This window comes from Arvicola amphibius, chromosome 1 (assembly GCF_903992535.2).
Source record: "Arvicola amphibius chromosome 1, mArvAmp1.2, whole genome shotgun sequence".
NCBI classification, from domain to species: Eukaryota; Metazoa; Chordata; class Mammalia; order Rodentia; family Cricetidae; genus Arvicola; species Arvicola amphibius.
The window spans coordinates 131704531-131724122 of record NC_052047.1 but is presented as its reverse complement, the minus strand read 5'-3'; the positions used below and the strand labels follow the sequence as shown (position 1 = coordinate 131724122).

The 19592-nt window shown below is 45.1% G+C and overlaps 1 protein-coding gene across 4 annotated transcripts in view; it reads right to left on the bottom strand.

Annotated features, from left to right (window-relative positions):
• Positions 1 to 4783, bottom strand: part of Wdr11 (WD repeat domain 11) — a 53064-nt gene extending 48281 nt beyond the window's left edge. For all 4 annotated transcript variants that reach the window (XM_038328999.1, XM_038329007.1, XM_038329014.1 and 1 more), the window contains exons 1-3: positions 4638 to 4783; positions 3598 to 3709; positions 1506 to 1659 (exon numbers count right to left, since the gene is read on the bottom strand). In XM_038328999.1, the coding sequence (XP_038184927.1) occupies positions 1506 to 1659; positions 3598 to 3709; positions 4638 to 4723 (352 nt within the window). In that variant the 5' untranslated portion in view covers positions 4724 to 4783. The remainder of the gene's footprint in view (positions 1 to 1505; positions 1660 to 3597; positions 3710 to 4637) is intronic.
• Between the last annotated feature and the right edge of the window lie 14809 nt (positions 4784 to 19592).

Here is a 19592-nt window from a genome sequence, read left to right as displayed (position 1 = left end):
GACAGACGACTGGAATAGGGGACATTTAAGGGGTGATGTGGAAACCTAATGCAGTGGACTAGTGAACTTCCTAGAACCTGGGAGGGTGACCCTATAGAAGACTCCTAGCAATGAGGACACAGAGCCTGAATTGGCTATCCTTTGTAATCAGGCTAGGTGCCACCGGTGGGACTGAGCCATGAACCCATCACAAAACCTATGGCCCACAACCCATCCTGCCTGCAAGATGTGCTGGGGCAATAGTGGCTCAGAGCATGTGGGAGTGACCAACCGATGGCTGGTCTAACTTGAGGCCCCAGCCATGAGGGGAGCCCATGCCTGACTCTGCCTGTATGGCCAAAATCTGGAAGCTGATGGCTCCGAGACCTAGGATAGAACCAAACACAACTAACAAAAAACCACCAGTCAGTGAAATGATTCAATGGTACTCTGCTAGACTAATAGAGTGGTGCCTAGCCCAATCGACATCAGAGTCATCAGAGAGGCTTCCTCCTGCAGCTAATGGGAACTCATACAGACACTGACAGCCAAACACTGGGCGGGGCTCAGATAACGTTGAAGAAGGGTCAGGGAAGGGAGGATTATAGTAGCCTGAGGAGTCAGGACACCAGAACACAGCCTACAGAATCAACTAAACAAAGCTCACAGGGGTTCACAGAGACTAAAATGACAATCAGGGAGCCTGTATGGGTCTAGGCCCTTGGCATGCAAGCTGTGGTTGTTTAGTTTGGGGGTTTTGTGGGACTCCTAAAAGTGAAAGTGGAGGTATCACTGACTCTTTTGCCTCTTCACTGGACCCTTTTCCTCCTACTGGGTTGTCTCCTGTAGCCTTGATATGAGGGTTTGTGTCTAGTCTTTATTGCAACTTGTTAAGCCGTGTATTGTTGATATCCTGGGGAGGGGAAGCTACAGTCAGGATGTATTGTATGAGAGAAGAATAAAGAAAAAGAAAGAAAAAAAAGTATGCAGGGCTGGGGAGATGTCTCAGTAACTGAAGTGCATGACCTGCATGCTTGGGGACCTGAGTTCTGATCACTAGAGTCCATGTAAAAAGCCGGGCACAGTTGCACATACCTGTAATTGCAGCATTGCTATGGCTAGATGGGGGCAGACAGGATGATTCCTGGAAGCTCACTGGCCAGCTAACCTCAAAACTAAGCAACTCTGCTGTGAGCATGAGAATAAGTCTGTTGACCTCTAAGACTTTCTCGTCAGTACTGAAAGCTGTCTCACTGCAGTCATCAGACAGTTTGTGCTTCCACAGCTCAGGAGTCTCATCAACAGAGCTGAGTCCGTTTTACTATATCATGAATCAGTTAAAATTTAAGGAAATAGGGCCCAAAAGTAGACTGATAGGAGAAAGAAATGTGAAATTCCTATCAGAAGATAGGCTAAATACCTCCAAGAGTTAGACTGGAAATAAAAAAATCAATCAAATGGAGAGACCTAAAGACAAGATCCTCTAAGAGCGTGCATCACCAAGCTCCGCAAAGCTGGGGACTCACCTTGGATGGGCTTGGCATGCTCTTGGATCTCACACTGAGCAACGCCTGCTGCTACATCCCACACGATGATCTTGCCGTTGACATCGGCAGAAGCCAGGCGCAGGCAATATGGTGAGCCGATGTGATGGTGGTAGTTCTCCCGGGCCCACTTAACCTGGTTTAGAGGAGAAATCAGACCAAGCACACTGTGCCAGATGACATCAGACACCATCTCACAAAACATCAACCATTCAGGCGATAAAAATAGTTTCGTATAACAGAGTAGGAAATTAGTATTAATTTTGAAAGGAAGACATCTTTATTATTTATTTTTAAGCAGTGTATTTGATTAAAAGTTTCACAATGCCTTTGAAATGTGAAAAATGATGATGGATAGCCGAAATATTTTGTTAACGTCAAGTATGAAAACAAAAAATAATTGGTAAAATTCCAAGCCATCTTGGAACTTAGTTTTCCAAAAATCTAATTTTGGCAGAACATCTAAAATCATGAATAACTAAGAATATTTTCTATATTTTATTATCCTAATTAGAAAAACACAACTTAGAGACAATGTGTGTGCTTAAAGGCTCATCAGATTCTGACTGCTTAGAAGAAACAAGGTTTTGGTAGTCCCTAACTCAGTGTCTGAAGTGACTTCATGGAATATAATGACTTTGAATAACAAGAAATGTGTGCGCATGTTTACAGGTGTGGTGCTGCAGGCTATTTCCACAATCCCAAGAAGGTTATAAACTTCTGAAAACTCCATTATGCATCCTGAGCTCCTAAAACAGAGAAAACACAGGAAGGTACACTGGTTTTCACTTGTGATTAGTGAGCTCGAAGACAGGGACGTGATGCTCTAGAATTACTACTAGAAAATAAAACTACCAATGCGGCAGTCTACAGCCTGTGAGAATATTTTTTTAAATAAAAATTACTTACAATAATTTCTTCAGGCAAAATAAATAGACTATCAAATTGAAGCTTGAATCTACACATAAGTGAAACTCTAGAGAGGACAAAAGGGGAAAGGGAAGGAGTGGAGATGACAATACTGAAAGACTCCAACCAAACGCCTCTCTACAGTTCACAATACTTAATGATGAAGGACCGGTGCCTTCCCCTAAGCTAAGGAAGGAGATAAAAGGACCAGTTCGTATCCTGATTCATTTAAGTTAGAGTCCTGGCCAATACAATACGGAAAGAAAAAACTGAAGCAAGTATAGACTATCAAATTAAACTCTTATCCTTAGCAGATACCATGAATCAATGCATAAAAATCCAGCTCAAAATTACTAGTTTTAAGAGGTGATGAGTTTATCAACATCACAGGACATAAGTGAAAATACAAAACCAATCCACATTTGTTTCCTCAACATCATATCCTAGAAAAATTCACTTTAAATGTATCGAGGACCTGAATAAAGAGCTAAAAACAAAATTGTAAGTTATCCTGATGATGGAGAAAGCCATGGTTTCTTGAAGTAAAAGGAAGAATAAATTATATAAAAACTAAAACAATTTCTTCTTGAAAAGGCACCATCTAAAGAAGTGGAAAGAAGATCCAATAATGAGAGAAAATGTCTGCAGATCACGGGTTTGTCTGATGAGGGTCTCATCCTTAAAACATACCGCTACGGCTTATAACTTAGTAACAGAAAGACAATCCATGTCAAAGCAGGAAAAGAATCTGAGTAGACAATTTTACAAAGACACACAAATAGCCGACAAGCCTATGAAAAGATGCTCGTGATTATCCACCGGGAAAACACTAAGCAAAACCACAGTGAGACTCACTTCCACCCACAAAGATGGCTCATGTTTATCCGCTCAGCACACGATAGTCGGTGTTCAAAACTAACGGACGAGTCAGTGGGACGGTAAGTGACAGAACAGGTATTTTCACTCACCTCTTCAAAATGCCCTAGAATGAGCACTTGACAATGCATTCTGGATGGACATTAAGTCATGTATGTGTAAACGCTAGGCAGCCCTACAATCTGTACTTAAAGACGGTTTGACATTTATACCTATGACTTAATGAGAACCTGATGATGTAATAAACTTAAGGCGGACTGTTATGGGATTAACGTGTGACTGAACTTACCTTAACAATATCAGCTTTATGTTTTTCTAGAACTTGCAGAGTTTGGGCAGTATTGGAATCGATCACTACCACAAGCGAATGACATCCGTAAGCAATTAAACCTTGCCAGCCCCTGACAAAACAGCAACGTTAAAACGTAATTATAAAACAAAGCAACTGAACTTTCCTCTTGCCTATCATAAATGTCTCTAATTCATATGTACCATCGTTAATAGTATTAGTTAAAGTCAAAGGTTTATGATATCATTCCATTTACATAAGGCCTTAGCTAAGTTTACAAATAATTTGACTTGTTTTCACTTAACAGAACGGTTCTAAAAAATGTATACACTGAGTGTTGATGTGTAAGCCAATCTGTGCTGGCTCTGTATGTACACAGTTTATCTTATTCGGTGTCCAATAATGTTTATTTTTATAACAACATAGAATCCGCAATTAAGTGACTCGTCTTAGTCCTTCCAACCAGATTTTAAAAATTAATAGAAGACATTTCAGCCTCCATAGCAACATTTCCAGCATCACTGCCACGAAATGTTGATTTACACTATCATTAGTTCTCAGAGCGTCGGTGTTATTTACTGTGGAAAGAGAACCGACTGTGGAGAGAGGGCTGTGCCTTACAGAAGCCAGCAAGATGAAGGTGGGACAGGTGCACAGGACAGAGTCTGGGGCACTGCTGAATGGATGTAAGTGAAAAGGAGGAGCATGAGCGGCTAAGAAAAAGACAGGACCGGGAAGAGATAAGGTGACAGGGAGTGGAGGGGGTGAAGCCCTGGCAGGTCCAGGTGGGCAAAGAGGAAACGGGTGCAGCAAAGGAATAAGAAGCGGAGAAAAGAACACAGGAATGAAACCGTGTTTGCACCTAGGAATTGCCCCCTCGGGACATTTGCGACTTATATGACAACAAAAGCATCTCAGCTAAATCTGGGAGCTGTGGGAGGCCGGCGGCGGTCCAGGAGGGGAAGACCGGAAGCCCCGTGTTCTTCCCCGTCCCCTCGCGAACTGCGACCGTGGCCGACGGCCGGAAGCACTGCCCTCACCAGTCTACCGCCGCCTTGTTGTGCGCGTTGAGCACCCCGGTGAGGGTGCGCGCCGACACCTTGAAGTTCACGGTGTAGGGTAACATCGCGGCGGCACTGCGGCCCTCCCCACCGGCAGGCAGGAAGCGACACGCGCAGCCCTTCCGTTCCGAAGTCCGGGTAGCCGCGTCAGCGCTGCTGTCTGGTTCCGTGGGATCCAAGGTTCCTCCTTCCAAGAGTCCGTGTCTGTCTAGGATCCACTCTTCAAGTTCCTCCCTCTCCAGAGTTCCGAGACTCGAGTGAGTCCCATGCATTGTGCCCTTTGGAGCTACTCATGGAAGAAGGGTTCTGCTGCCAGTCGCACCGGTTTCTTCCTTTTGGGAGACAAGATTGCTGGAAATCGTGAAAACAAAACAATAAGAGACCCAGTTTGCCTTTCTGACTTGGGTTTGCTAATGTAGAGCAACTGCCATTGCCAGGCTCTGTTTGTTGTAGACCTGTAAGGATGTGCAAATGAAGACAGTGCCTTTGCGCTCCTAAAGTGTATGGAGAATAATAATCAAGGTATTTTCGATTTGCAGTTACAGGATTCTCGGAGAACCCTGAAAGTATTAGCAGAAAAAAAAAAAAAAAACAAAAAAAAACAAAAGAACACCAGCAAGGGAAAGCAGGGGCAGAAGCGGTGACCAATTGCAAGAGGACAATTAAGAGCCAAAAGTTTCGCTGGCTTTACCAGCTAAAATTGGTAATATTTGAGAAAGCAGTTTCCCAAGAATGATAAAATAGCAGGGTGACATTACCAATATGCCCTACTTAGCATCCGAAGCCTATAGCTGATTTCCTTACCTTGCTCTAACCTGCCTACCTGATTTTTTTCCACCTATGTGTTTGAAAAATACAGTAAATGTCTGGGTGCATTTTGATCCTAGAGTTGGGGGAGTCAAGCACCAGGAGAAAGTTCTGAGTATAGACAAGGCCGAAGAAGTGCAGCTGAGTGAGGGCCTAGGAGGAGATAGAGTCCACAACGCGCTGAATTTTGTACTAGTGATCACTTACTGTCCCTCGCCTCTCAGAATTTGCAGCTAGCGTAAGAAATTCCTTAGCAGCTCCTGCTGGAGTCAGCAGGAAGTTACTGCCAGAGTGACTATCCCAGCCCAGGGTTTCAGCAGGGTCGTTCATAGGTGGGACCTCTCTGGCAGTTCAAGTTCCAACCAGTACATTTCTTGCCTGTGTGAGGACTGCCTGACCTTTAGAAAAGACCATTAGCAACTGGCTATAGGAGTCATTGCTTGTAATCCCAGCACTTGCACTTAGAAGGAGGCTGCTGCAGGAAGACTGAGGTGAGGTAAATTATAGACCAGCCTGGAGCTATGTAGTGAGTTTTGAGCCAGCCTGGGGCGGCAGAGGAAGTGAAGGAGAAGAAGGAGCCTGAGAGAGGGAGAGGAGAGAAAGAATACCATTGTCCGCTGTAGGCCAAGAAGTTCCTAAACACTGCCTCTATGTTCACTGTAAGGACCTGGAAACCCTCATTTTAAAGCTGGTTGCAGTGGTGTTTGTGTCTTGGTGACTCACAAGCAAATTTAACGCCATTTTTACTCAAATCTTAAAATATATGTTGTCCATATTCCTTACCATGTTTAAACATTTTACGTATTATAGGTAAAAAACAAATTATCCCAAGAACCTACATATATTGAATTAATATAGTAAACAAGCAAGGTATTCTTCTCAGCCAGGTCTCGTTCCCTGACTTTTAAAAGTTCCTCATCAAATGTGTAGTTACACCCAGATCACGGGGTCCCTCAAAAACCTCCACAGAGTTTGAAATCATATGTAAAGGCAAAGAGCCTTTATTCAAGCTTAAGGTTGGACTCTCTGTCTGTCCAACACAGCAGTGGAGATCAGAGTGCCAAGCCCAGTCAGGGTGGGTTCTCTCTCCCTCTCTCTCTCTCTCTCTCTCTCTCTCTCTCTCTCTCTCTCTCTCTCTCTCTCTCTCTCATCATAGTAGAGGTTGGGGTGAGGGTATTTCCAGGGCTCAGGACCCTGATTGGCTGACATTTGTCTAGGGGCCTTGGCTCAGGGAGTCTGGTGGTCTTATCTAATCTTATCTAATGGTTCGAACTTCAGCACTTCCCTTTAGATGTTGGCCTTCCCTAGGTGGTATCAGTTTATGGCCTTCCTGGAACCCAGTGTTGCCTGCCATGGGAGCTGTGTGGCCAGGTTGACCTGGATTCCACATGGCCTGGGCCCAATTATTTGTGGCCAGTTTGCCCTGGACCCCACATGTGCCTTTCCAAAACTTGGGTTTTAGAAACTTGTCTTCTTGGGTTTTTCACCTGAAAGCTATTCGACAAAATGTCTTATTCTAACTAAGCTATTTTCAAAGCTTTGTTTTAGTTCCGATGCACTCTGAAACCTGTGAACACATTCCCCAACATTCAGGTTAAAAGAATTTAAACTACCTGGGCTACTGGGACTCAATTAATGATCCACAGGTTAAAAAAAAAATGTTTCCATGAGATAAACACACTACATTACAGGCAGTGGGGATCTCCCCACACCCATTCACACCGTGTCAGATACCAGAGAAAGATGGCAGCGGCAAACATGTGGAGGCTCAGCAGAAGCAAAGGACACTCTGCGGTCAGTGGTCTCAGGGCCTTGCCTATCTGAGATTCACCCATCAGGGAGTTTCCTCCTGGTGGGCCGACACCTGAACTTCAGTTGCCATCCACTGCTCCTCTGACATGGCCACCTGCAATATATCTTGTTGATCTTTTTCTTTCAACATTCACTCATAAACATATTCATCTTAAGTCATCATTGGGATGATTTAATAATTTTCAAGATTCGTTTTATTTTTGCGTGTATGTGTGCCTGCAATGGCCTCATGGGCCAGAAGATGGCATTGGACCCCTGATACTAGAATCACAGACAGTTGTGAGCTGCTATGTGGGCGCCGAGAAGTGAACCCGGGTCCTCTGAAGGAGCAGCCAGTCCCCTTAACCACTGGTTCATAGCTCTCCAGTCCACAATTAGTTTTTTTTAACAGTCAAATTTTAATAAATTTAAGGTAACTAAATGTTTATTATTAAAAAACAACACAGAGTCTTGGAAATGCTTAAAAGTCAGTTGATGGTGGTGCACACCTTTAATCCCAGCACTCGGGAGGCAGAGGCAGGCAGATCTCTGTGAATTTGAAGTCAGCCTGGTTTACAGAGCTAGTTCCAGGACAGGCTCCAAAACTACAGAGAAACCCTGTCTCGAAAAACCAAAAAAAAATTTGCTTAAAAACACAAAGTTGTTAAGTGTGTGTGTGTCTCTAGAAAGCAAAGTTGTTAAGTGTATGTATGTCTTTAGAAAGATGCTCTCACAGCGTTTTCAGGCAATCAAGTTGATACTTAACATATCTTTACTCTTTCCCTTTGCAATTTGATATAATCATTCTGAGTCTTCCTCTATTAGTCATCCTCCACCTTTTGGGTTACAGCGATAAATGTTTTTCATGGGAAGACACAGGGCTCTCACTGGTGCGAGGTCAGGCAACTGCTCCATTCCACAGGGCTCTGCGTGACAAACACCTGAAAGCAGGACAGGTGCCAATGACAGGGAAACTAGGAAAGTTGGCCTTTCTGGAGGCCTGTGCAATTCCCAGCCTGGAGCAGAGGCAGGCACTAGCTTCCGGAGGTATGATCCATCTTCTTCCTAACCCTGTTCTCACTTCCTTTTTATACCGTTTGGGACTCTAACCCCTAGAAAGGTAATGCCAACATTCATGGAGGGCTTCTCAGCTCAGTTAAACTTCTCAAGAAACATCTTCACAGATACACCCAGAGATTTGTCTCCTAGGTGATCAAAGCCAGGGGTTGCTATGGAGATGCAGATAATCAGAAAGCAGCCAACTAAAAAGCCACAAAGCAAATGAGAACTGATCAAGCCAGCCCCTAGTCTCTTGGCATTATTCACATATATGCGCGCGCGCGTGTGTGTGTGTGTGTGTGTGTGTGTGTGTTGGAGGAGGAAAGATGGCTTGGGGACAGCTTTCACGAGTCAGTCATTAAGGCTCAGCACTTTATATCTGTTGTCCCTCCTTGAATTCTCATGGTCCATAGTGAAGGGTTAATGGCCTAAAGCCTCAGGAGAACTGAGAAGCAGTGGACAGGAATGTTGACTTGACCTACAACACCCGTGGAAGCTTCTGATCAGGAGATCCACAAACCAAACACAGTCCCCACTCTGAGGAGAGACTGCGACCCTTCAGTCGTTCTGATTAAAGAACAATTCTGCCTGTCTGCTTTCTTTTATTTCCACATGACCTCCCATCAGTTTAACCCAATCTAACCCAGAGAGAGAAACAGTGTATCTATTTTCTTCACAGAGTTGCTAAATTTAGCTCATGTCACCTTAAGGAAAAACTGACAGCCCTAATAAGATAGCCTGTTTTCCAATTTCCCATCCTCCAAAGTAGCCATATAGATTCGTGACCTGAAATTCTTCTTACAAAAACAAAAAACAAACAACAACAACAACAGCAAAAAAAATCACTTAGAATATTTGTGTTTGCTTTCTCTTACTGTGATAAAGACTGGGACTAAGCAATTTGTCGGGGGCAGGGTTTATTTGGCTTATATGTCTATTTCATAGCCCATCACTAAAGGAAGCCAAGGCAGGAACTCAAGCGGGAAAGGAACCTGGAGGCAGGCACTGAAGCCGGGGTTATAGAAGAGTGTGACTCATGGCTAGCTTTTCCTGGGCTTGCTTTCTTACACAACCCAGGATCCTCTGCCCCCTGAGGGGCAGGTACCACCCACAATGGGTTGAACCCTCCCACATCAATCATTGATCAAGGAAGTTCCCCACAGACTTGCCTACAGGCAATCTGGTGAAGGCAATTTCTTTATCAACATTTCTTCTTCCCAGAGGACTCTAGCTTGTGACAAGCTGACGAAAAGAGAGGCAGCACTGTGCTTTTGAGAACTGGATCCTGAAGACGGATTTGTGCTCTGAGTGTCAAATCCAATCTGTGCGCTTTCAGCTATCATCCGTGTGTTCTCAAGCATGACACATACCAGCAGCATGGCCATGTGACCTAAAGTGACTTGGAGCAGCCAGGACAGAAACAAGAAAAAGGGCTCTGGGATCCTAGGACTTAAAGACAGCCTCTGTGTCACGGAGATGGTGACCAAGCGTCCCTAGAGAAGGCACACGTGCAGACTGAACATCCTTCTAAGGCTCTTATATGGCTCATCCCCCTTCTGCATAGTTCTAGACACTGTTTAGAACCACAAATGGCTGGAGTTTATGCTTAGGAGATAGCCAGTCTGGCTGGGATGATAGTTTTACACTAGCAACATTAGAGAAAGTATTGCGATTATTATTATTGTTGCTTCAAATTCTTGTGTAAGAATTGCAGAAGGTTTCAGAGTCACTTTACACAGAAAAAAACAAGAGCTGTCTTGATAACAAGCATTCAAAATTCCTGACTTGGAACCAAAGGAAGATTCATTCTGATGAGGAAGTAAGCAACCAAAGTAAAGTAACTAACGTAAACCAAGGCTAATTATAGAAATCTAGGGAGAACTGCTGCTGCCCAACGTGGTATTTAGCACCGCACAGGCCTCACTATGTCCCAAGTGTTATGGCTTTGGTCCCTGGTCCCTTTAAGAGACAAGCCACGCCCACTCCCTCCCCATCCGCTGAGGCAGGCTGATCTTCAGCTTCCGGCCTGAGCTCGCTCTCTTTTCCATCTTCCTCTCAGAGGGGTAGCTTTGCTTCTGCCTCTCTCCCCACTTCTCCGCTTCCCCCTGTCTCTTTCTCTTCCTCCTCTCTCTCCCTCCCCTGCCTTCCCTTTCCCCTTTCATAACCCCCTGAATAAATATTCAACCTCACTCTGCATGTCGTGTCCATCCATGTCTCTGTCTCCTGCCCGCCCGCCATGTGTCTCCCTGCCTGGGACCAGCCACTGCTCGGCGATGGGCAGCCGTCTCTGCCTGGGACCGGCTGCTCATAGGGCCCACTGCCTGCCACCACATGGCCTGCCACCACCGCTCAGGCCACCGCTCTGAGACCGGCACCTGTCTCTGCCTTGGGACTGGCTGCTGAGTCTGCCGCCTGCCTACAGCTGCCGCGGGGACTTTATAGCATTTTTTAAAGAACAACACCAAGTGGTTTATATAATAACTCACTTCAGCATTAGCAACCTGAAAAGACAGGGCCCACTGTTCTATTCTATTCACAGGTGAAGAAACCAAAGTACAGAAGCCACTCAAGGTCACACGGCTAGCTGTGCATCCTCAATTGTCTTTGGCCTTGGGAATATCCCTGTCTACTTTTGGTAAGAACGCCCCTTGTATCTTGGGGGAACTGCTCATCCTGGGGATTATATTGTCCCTATTTTCTTGAGGCTTCGAAGTCCCTACCTCCCACTTACAGATTTCCATGTGTGGATGTGTGACTCAGACCTAGGTTAATCAGTGATGGTTTACACAGATTGTGGACAACACAGGATCTAGGATCACTGGGGAGACACTTCTCAGGGTGTGTCTGTAAGGGATTGGCTATACTTTGCAAACTGAAGTGGGAAGACGCACCTGCATGTCCGTGGCACTAATTCATGGGCTGGGTTCACAGACTGAGCCGCCAACTGAATGCTGGCATTCTTTGCTCTCTGTTTCCTGACCATGGACACAATGTGATCAGCTACTTCCCACTCCCACCAGAACTTGCCTGCCATGATGGACGACGACACCCTCAAACAGTGAAGCCAAATAGATAGACACTGCCTCCTGAAGTGGTTTTTGTCACGCATTTTCTCACAGCAACAAGGAAAGAAAAGTAACTATTGCACACACCGACCCTGGCTGCAATGGCTAGTCGGCATGGCCGCAGACAGTTAAGCTAAATTTTTACATAAACTGTTTAAAGGGATTTCTTTAGGGCTTTGCTCAAAGCTGGATGAATGCAAGTCTGGTAGAAAAAGCAGCCTGAAGGTGGTCACCTCAGAGGAGAGGAGAGCTACAGACAGTTCGGTCATTGAAGCCTTCACCCAATCACTTCCAAACACTACCCTGGGCTTGTTACACTTAAAAAATAAATCTGGTGAGTTTATGTTGTATATTTTTTGCAAGCCTATACCATAATCCATGCTAGCTAAGTTTTGAAGTTCTAACACTCTGAAAGAAACCCTGAACTCACTAGCATCCCTTTCTCACTAGCCCTTGATGAACACTAATCTGATTTGATCTCCCCTGTACCCGACATGGACTCACATGGTGTGTGACTTCTGTGGTTGACTTCTTTTATTTAGCATGTTTGTGAAGGGTTTATCCATATTGAAATTACCTGGCACGAGTGAGAAGGAAACACGGAACATGCAACAAACCCACTTAGGAGTTTATTGGGGGGGGGGGAGTGTACAGGCCTAGTGAAGGTCGGTGTGCAGAGAGAGAAAGAGAGAGCTGAAGATGGTGCATCCAGCTCCTAAAGGCCGCCTAGCGCATGCACACAAGGAGATGATGTGGCTGCATCAAATGCAGATAACGGAGCTCACACACGGGTGAAAGGGCTCATGCAGCTGCGTCATTCATAGATGATGCAACCATGCTGCACATGGGTCACGTGGGCTCATTTAAGATTCCCGGGGCCATTATGCACTTCTGCCTGAGGGTTTATCCACACATGCGTGACCCTGGAACCAAGAAGTGTCAGCCATATTCTGGCTGAAATCATAACACATATAGCATATGTCAATAGCTCATTTATCCTTTTGTGTTCAAACTGCAGTGCCCTGAATGGCAGCCCCACATTTTGCTTTTCTCTCTATTCTTTTATTTTGTAAAGGTCTACTTTATTTATCCGTGTATAAACACACACACACACATATGCACGTGCCACAGGACTTATGGAAGTCAGAGGAGAACTTTTAGGAATCCCTTCTCTTTTTCCACTGTGAGTCCTGGTGATTGAATTTAGACCCTCAGACATACATGACAGGTGCTTTAACCCACGGAACCATCTAGACGGCCTTTGATTTATTGACAAAGACTTTGAAGACAGACTTTTCAGATTCTTTTTCAAAACTGGTTACAGCATGACACCTTTTAGGTGTTATCTTTCAGTCTTGTTGGAATTTAACTCATCTGGTTTCGTTTGGTTTCTTATGTGCTAAGCCAACTTCAGATTTTCAGGGTAAATTGAACTTAGTCATGGCACATAATTCTATTACTTGTTACTGAATTCAATTTGCTAAATTTCTGTTGTTAAAGGAGTTCACATTCAAGTGCATGACATATATTGGTTAGTAGTTTTCTCTTATATTGCCATGTTTTAATAGTAGGGGAATACTGGCCCCTGGCGATGAATCAAGAAGTGTTATGACCTTTTCAATTTTTTTTAATATTTGGAAAAGCTTGCTTTTAATTCTTTTATTTACATTTATTTATTTATTCTTTGTGTCTTTCACACCATGCCTCCCGATTACACCTGTCTTCCTCCTACCTCAAAAAATAAATTAATAAAACAAGATAAAATGTAAGAGAAAAAAAGGAAAATAAAAAGGAAGAAGGGGGAAATCTCACCACAGGAGCTGCAGTGTGACATAGTGAGTTACACAGTAAACCCCCTTTATCCATCCACTTTTACATGCAGGCATTTATCACAAAGAATTATTGCTCTGGTTCAAGGCCCCTGATTTCTGCTGCACCATCAACACTGGACCCTCACTGGGAAACTTCCCGGACATCCCATTGCTGCTCTGTCTTGGAGGTCCTGCAACCCTGGGTCCACAGGATTGACCCCCCCAACACTACCATACTCCATCAGATCACAGATGGTGGGCCAACACATAACCCTGGTTCTGGGCCTGGGTAGTTGCTGGGTTGGTCAATCCCCCAGTTCTCCCCTGACTTCACCACCAGGGTGAGTTTTGCACTGCCCTGTCTAGGATTTCACATCCTCAAGGTCGGCTCTCCCACACCTACCCAGATGTAGGGGCCACTCTCCTGAGTGCTGAAGCTGACAGGGGCAGGGACAGCTCTCCCACTCTTATGACCTCAGGGCCAGCTCTTTCACCTGCCTCAGGCCTTGATGGGCATGGGTGTGTGTGTGTGTGTGTGTGTATCCCCTGCCCATGCTGCCACGTGACAGATGATTAATGGAGACCGTACAGGTCACAATTGCAGGGCTGGCTCACCCGCACCTCCATCAACAGGATCAGCTCTACTTTGCTGCCCAGGCAAGGTACAGGGCCTGCTCTTCCAAGTGTTGCAGCTGTTGGCGGGCAGGGATAGCTCTCCTGCTCTTATGACCCTAGGGCCAGTTTTCCCACCTGCTTCAGGCATTGATGGGGAAGGGGAAGAGAACCTTCCCCCTGGCACCTCCTCCCACATTCTTGCTGCCACTAGACAGATGAGTGGTAGGGACAGCTCTGCCATGCTCACAACCTCAGGGCTGGCTTACCCACACCTCCACCAACAGGGTTGTCTCTATTGTACTGCAGGGCCTGCACTCCTGAGTATTACAGCTGCTAGGGTTAGGGACAGCTCTTTGGCTCTTTTGACCTCAGGGCCAACTCTCCCACCTACCACATTGATGGGTGTGGAGGTTGGGCTTTAATTCTTTAAATGTTTAATAAATTCTTCAGCCTTGAGTCTTCCTTCTGGGAAGGTTTTGTATGTAAACAATCTTGTGCTTATTATTGATCTATTTAGATTTTCTATTTCTTCTTGAGACAGTGTTGCTCATTTGTGGTTTAGGAAGTTGTCCATTTCATCCAGGCTGTGTAATTTGTTGTCATGAGATTGTTCATTTTATCCCTTTCCATCCCTTTTATTTCTGGAAGTAATAATGTCTCCGCCTTCCTTCCTAATATTAGTAACTGGAGCCTTCTCTCTTCTTCTTTCTCTTCATCTTCTTTCCCCACCTCTTCCTCTTTCTCTCCTCTCTTTCTCCCCCCTTCCTTCCCTCCTTCCCTTCTTCCCTTTCATTTTAGCTAAAGGTTTGCCAGTTGTAGTCTTCTCTTTAGCTAGTGACTTTTAGGCCCAGCTGTTATCCCTTGCCTTGGGCAGCTACAAAGTTAAGGACCTGCCCAGAACTGTTTTCAACAAAAACACCCTGGGGACAAGGACTTTTACACTGGGAAAATACCAAACCAGGTTAAATCCAGATGGTGCAAAGTGAGGTCTTTCAAAGAGCCAGCACACAGGTTGGGGAATGACAAGAACTTAAATAAGAGAGCTGCATCTCGGCTATGGTCTGCGTACATGTTGTACCCCCAGTTTCACATGGTAGAAACTTGATTTCTAACGCAATGGTGTTCAGAGATGTTTAGGTCATGAGAGCTGCAACACGCAAGTGGACCAATGGTGCTACAAGAGGGCTTGTGGACGTGGCTCATCGTCTCCTGTCCTTCTCCCATGGAAGGACACAACTATAAACCACTTACCCCACACTAACATCTTCATCTTGTACTTTTCAGCTTCTAGAAGAATGAGAAATGTTCTTCATAAATTGTCTAGACTCAGACATTCTGCTACAGCAGCTCCAACAGAGCAAGACAATGCCCACTGTGCTCTCTCAGGTGGTTTCCATCTATGACAGGAGTATACTCTTGCTTGTCCAGAGTGCTGCGGGGCTAGATGGTGGGGAAGTGGTTAGAACAAGCCGAATGCCATGAAGCCCACTGTCCTTAATGAGTTCAGCTGTATTTCTTCAGTAAGCATTCTAGGGTGCGGAGAGACATTGTTTAATCCCCAGGAAGCTAAAGAGGCGCCAGTTTTGCTTCTCACTATTGTTACCAAGAGCAAACAGAAGCCTGATTTTACCTACAGGATTTTTTGTTTGTTGTTTTGTCTTGTTTTTAACTAACACTCCCCTTTTGTATATTTAAAACATTCCTGAAATTGAATGCATCGTGATTGATAGTTTGATGTAATTTCATAGGCAACACCTTAGTGATGTAAAATGATGGCGCATGTTAGCTTACATGTTATTTGAGTTCACAGATTGACTTTTGAATCATTTGTCTTGAGATAGACGTTCTTCCTTTTTAAAGGAATAAATGTCATATAGCTGTCCAGAGAGAGAGAGAGAGAGAGAGAGAGAGAGAGAGAGAGAGAGAGAGAGAGACACTGAAGGATCTGAATTGAAAGACATTGGGACTCTGAGTCAGGCTAATGACCAGCAAATGTCATCAGGGACTGTCACTGTCCCTCCTTCCCCTTATATGAGGCAAACACTGGGCTTATCCCAGGCTGCCTGAATTCCAAACCTTGCTGTTTCCCTCATCAGCAGGATCTTCCCCTATCACAGAAACCAGTTACTGCAGAATTAGGATCAAAATAACAATACCAGTCCAGGAAAGATGAAGTAAGATGGTCTTTCAGAAAACATGGCACGTTTAGCTGAGATTATTCTAATGGTCACAAGTGCGCTACCAAGCGACATTTCATTGCAGTAAGAAGGTAAAGTTTTCAGTTCCCTCTAATTGTTTTCAAAGGATTCCCAGAGGAAGTTTCCATTTCATATAAGCAGCTCCTCTGAATCTATTAATGTCCTGGATGGGAGAGCAGGGGAGGAAATTGTTTACTGAGACAGCAAAACACAGCTTGGTACCAGAAGCTGACCCTAAAGTAAACGAAGAGTCTCAGTGGGTAGTGAGACCAGTTATCTTACCTCTCAAACCAGACATGATGGAAGGAGATGCCATTTAAAATTACTCTATGACAACAGGCATCACCTGGGCACATCCTGCCCCGCCCTCATCCCCATGGTCCAGAACAGCAGAAGTAACCAAATGCTACAGCAAGTGTCTCAGCAATGTGTCCTATCCCCCTGCCTACAGGCACCCTGACTTTGTGAACTGGCCAACAGAGGCAATCCCAAAGGCTGGTGCTAGCTTACTTGTTCTGCCCTCCATGCAGGTGACCTTAGCTAGCTCTGCCATCTGTTGGTGGCAGCTCACCTGGAGGCTTTTGCTCCACAGTCAGCTTTGCTGCTGCATTGGGAAACTCACCATGTGGACTTGGCAATTCAGAGCCCCCTGCCATTACCGCTGCTAGCAGCCGGAAAGGTCAGCTATGTGTCCCGATCATTTTTCCCCCTCAAGTGTAAATTGAAGTATAGGGAGACTGGGACTTCTGGGTAGCAAAGAAGGTGACAAGGCATGACACCTGGGTTTCCATGTGTGCCAATTACAGTGATTCTTTCTGTCACAGTCATAAGACAGGTGGCAGTCTGCTCCACCCAGGATATACCTAGATTGCAAGAACATGAAAGAAGTGTTTGCTTCAAATATTTCTAAGTAGCAAAATTGTATCAAGATGACCAATGTGAGTGCATTCATACCCCATTTCCTTCCACTCACATCTAAATGTAAATGAGTAGAAAGTTTTTATTGTAAAGCCTTCCTTGGATACTCTCACCTTCAATTAGAAAGAGATTTATTCACAGACTTTAATTAGTAGTAGTAATTGCCTGTGACCCAGCTTCCACTCCACCACAACCCATTAGGGAGGGCATGGAACCCTATGTCTGGAAAGGGGGTTCTCCTTCACAGTGCTCTGTCTCTGGAGAAATAAAAAAAAAAAACAGCCCACAAATATCAAGCAATAAATAAAACCACTATTTGGTCTTGTGTTTTTTTTAAGGTTTATTTATTAATTATGTATACAGCACCTGCCTGCATGTATCCCTGAAGGCCAGAAGTGTACACCAGATCTTAATACAGATGGTTGTGAGCCACCATGTGGATGCTGGGAATTGGACTCAGGACCTCTGGAAGAACAGTCAGTGCTCTCAACCCCTGAGCCATCTCTTAGCCCCTTATGTTTTGTTTTTTAATTTCTTGTTGGAACTCAAATCAAATCTAGTTAAGCCCGTGAGCTTTGGGGAGATAACAGAAGCTAACTGGGTCAGTAGCAGTAAGCGATCTAGAAGTCGAGCTACCTGTGGAGCAAAGGCATGAGCATCAAAGAGGTTACTTACAGAGAGACTGATGTCTTTAGAAAGGAATTGACTTCCTCTCGATTTAGAGGTTGTTACTCTGATAAACGGTTACAAGGGGGGGTTGAAGTGGGGCATTATCGCCCATCCCATCCCTCTAATTCGTCAATTAAACTGAGAATGACTGTACCATGGGTCCCTCCAGCCTTCAGAGACGTGGTGGCAGCTGTGAGCGTGGAGCAGCAACCTCTGACAACCAAGGAGAAGGATGAACGATCCTCTCTCCTCTGAGAGCTTGTAATGGGGTTTTCTCCTCCACTGACTTGCATTTTTCCTTGCCATGGTCCTAAATTCTCTGTCTCACCGACAGAAACACACTCCCTTCTCGCTACACACAGCAGGTCTGACTGACAGTATACAGGCTGCTTTCCAGTCTGGCAGGGATTCTGGGCTGGGAGGGGAGAAAGCCGGAACGCGCCAGGTCTTAGTTCTGAACCATAGAGTTGAAGAGGCTTCGGAGTGAAAGGGAAGCCCGGAGGCCTGCGATTTGTGAGTTAGCCCTCAGGCAGCCTCTCTAGCCTCCCATCTCGGTTTGTCATTCCTCCCTCCCACGCCACCCTCCTCTTCCCACACCACCCACAATTCATATATGTGCTTGTGGAACCCCCTAAAGGCTGGACTTCAGTCTGGGCAGTTTGAGAAGAAGTGTGCCTTTGCACAGAATCTGCTTGTCAGGTAAAGGCAGAAAGCTGAGGGAGGACTCAGCATGCCCAGAGGCCCGGCACGCCCCTCTTCTGGTCTCAGAAAGCTGAGGGAGGACTCAGCATGCCCAGAGGACCAGCATGCCCCTCTTCTGGTCTCCCTACCTTGTTTGCTGCTTGCTCTGATTCAGGAGAGAAGCATTGTTTCTAACAATTCTCCCACAAACTGAAAACAACCAATATAGAATGTCCAGAAATTGGCATTTAAACTATTCTGAAAACACAGGCTTTATAATTTGGACACATGTCTCCATGCAGGACTAATGGTGGTGAAGACAGCAGGGTGCTGAATTTGGAGAGGTAGCTCAGTCTTGGAAGAGGGGCCTCCTGCTTGGAGAAGGCCCTCATCCGCACTGTGACCAGCTATGGCTGCCATAGAGAACTTGTGTTTTAGGAAGCTTTTGCCAACAAGTTCTAGAGGATCCCTCTGTTAGTTGCATGACCTTGATATAATCCACCTCTAATCAATTCACTTCATTACTGATCCAGCTAATAGAGAAATAAAAAAAAAAAACCTCCCCAAAGCCATGGCTGTGCTGTGTTAAAAATGTATGCAGAGAACTGATTTCAGAAAAAAAAAAGCAGCAAGTTTTGACTAATTATAGCAGCTTCTATTAGTAGATAAGCAATCTTGTTTCCTAAGGCCAGCACTGTGCCATTGCTCAGCTGAGGAAAGCTGGTTAAAGAAGCTTATTTTCCAGCTTAGAGTCAGGTGATAATTACTCTAGCAATGATTCCATATAGAGCAGGATACGTGGGCAGTCCAAGTTCTTTAAAAGAGGTTCTTCTCCAGCACCAGAAATAGCTGTTCTTGTCCATACTGCTATCAACCCAGCCCTAAAACAGTTCCCTTTAAATCAGACCTGGTCCACGGTGATGATGAATACTGTTTCACAGATGGAGAGACAAAGGTGCTCAGCATCTTACAGAAGTGGGATTTGAAAACTAGAGGGAAGCAGAGCCATCTCTAACTCAACCTCAGAGCTGCAGGCTCTCCGGCCCCATCTGTCCATTGATACATCTACAGGTCTAAGGCTCACCCCTCAGCTAATGGCCTCTGTCCCTGGGATGTTCAGCCTGACCATCCATTCCTTTCTGATGAGTGATTATCAGGGAACGTTTGGCTCTGTGTTCTTTGATTTGAAATTACAACAGCATGCTTTTTTCTCTAATTAGCAATCATCACCTGATGTTAGGAGTCAACCCAGAGGGTCTGGCTGGTATTCTGTCTCCATGCCACGTTCCACGAAGCAGAAATACCTTCTTATCGCTAAAA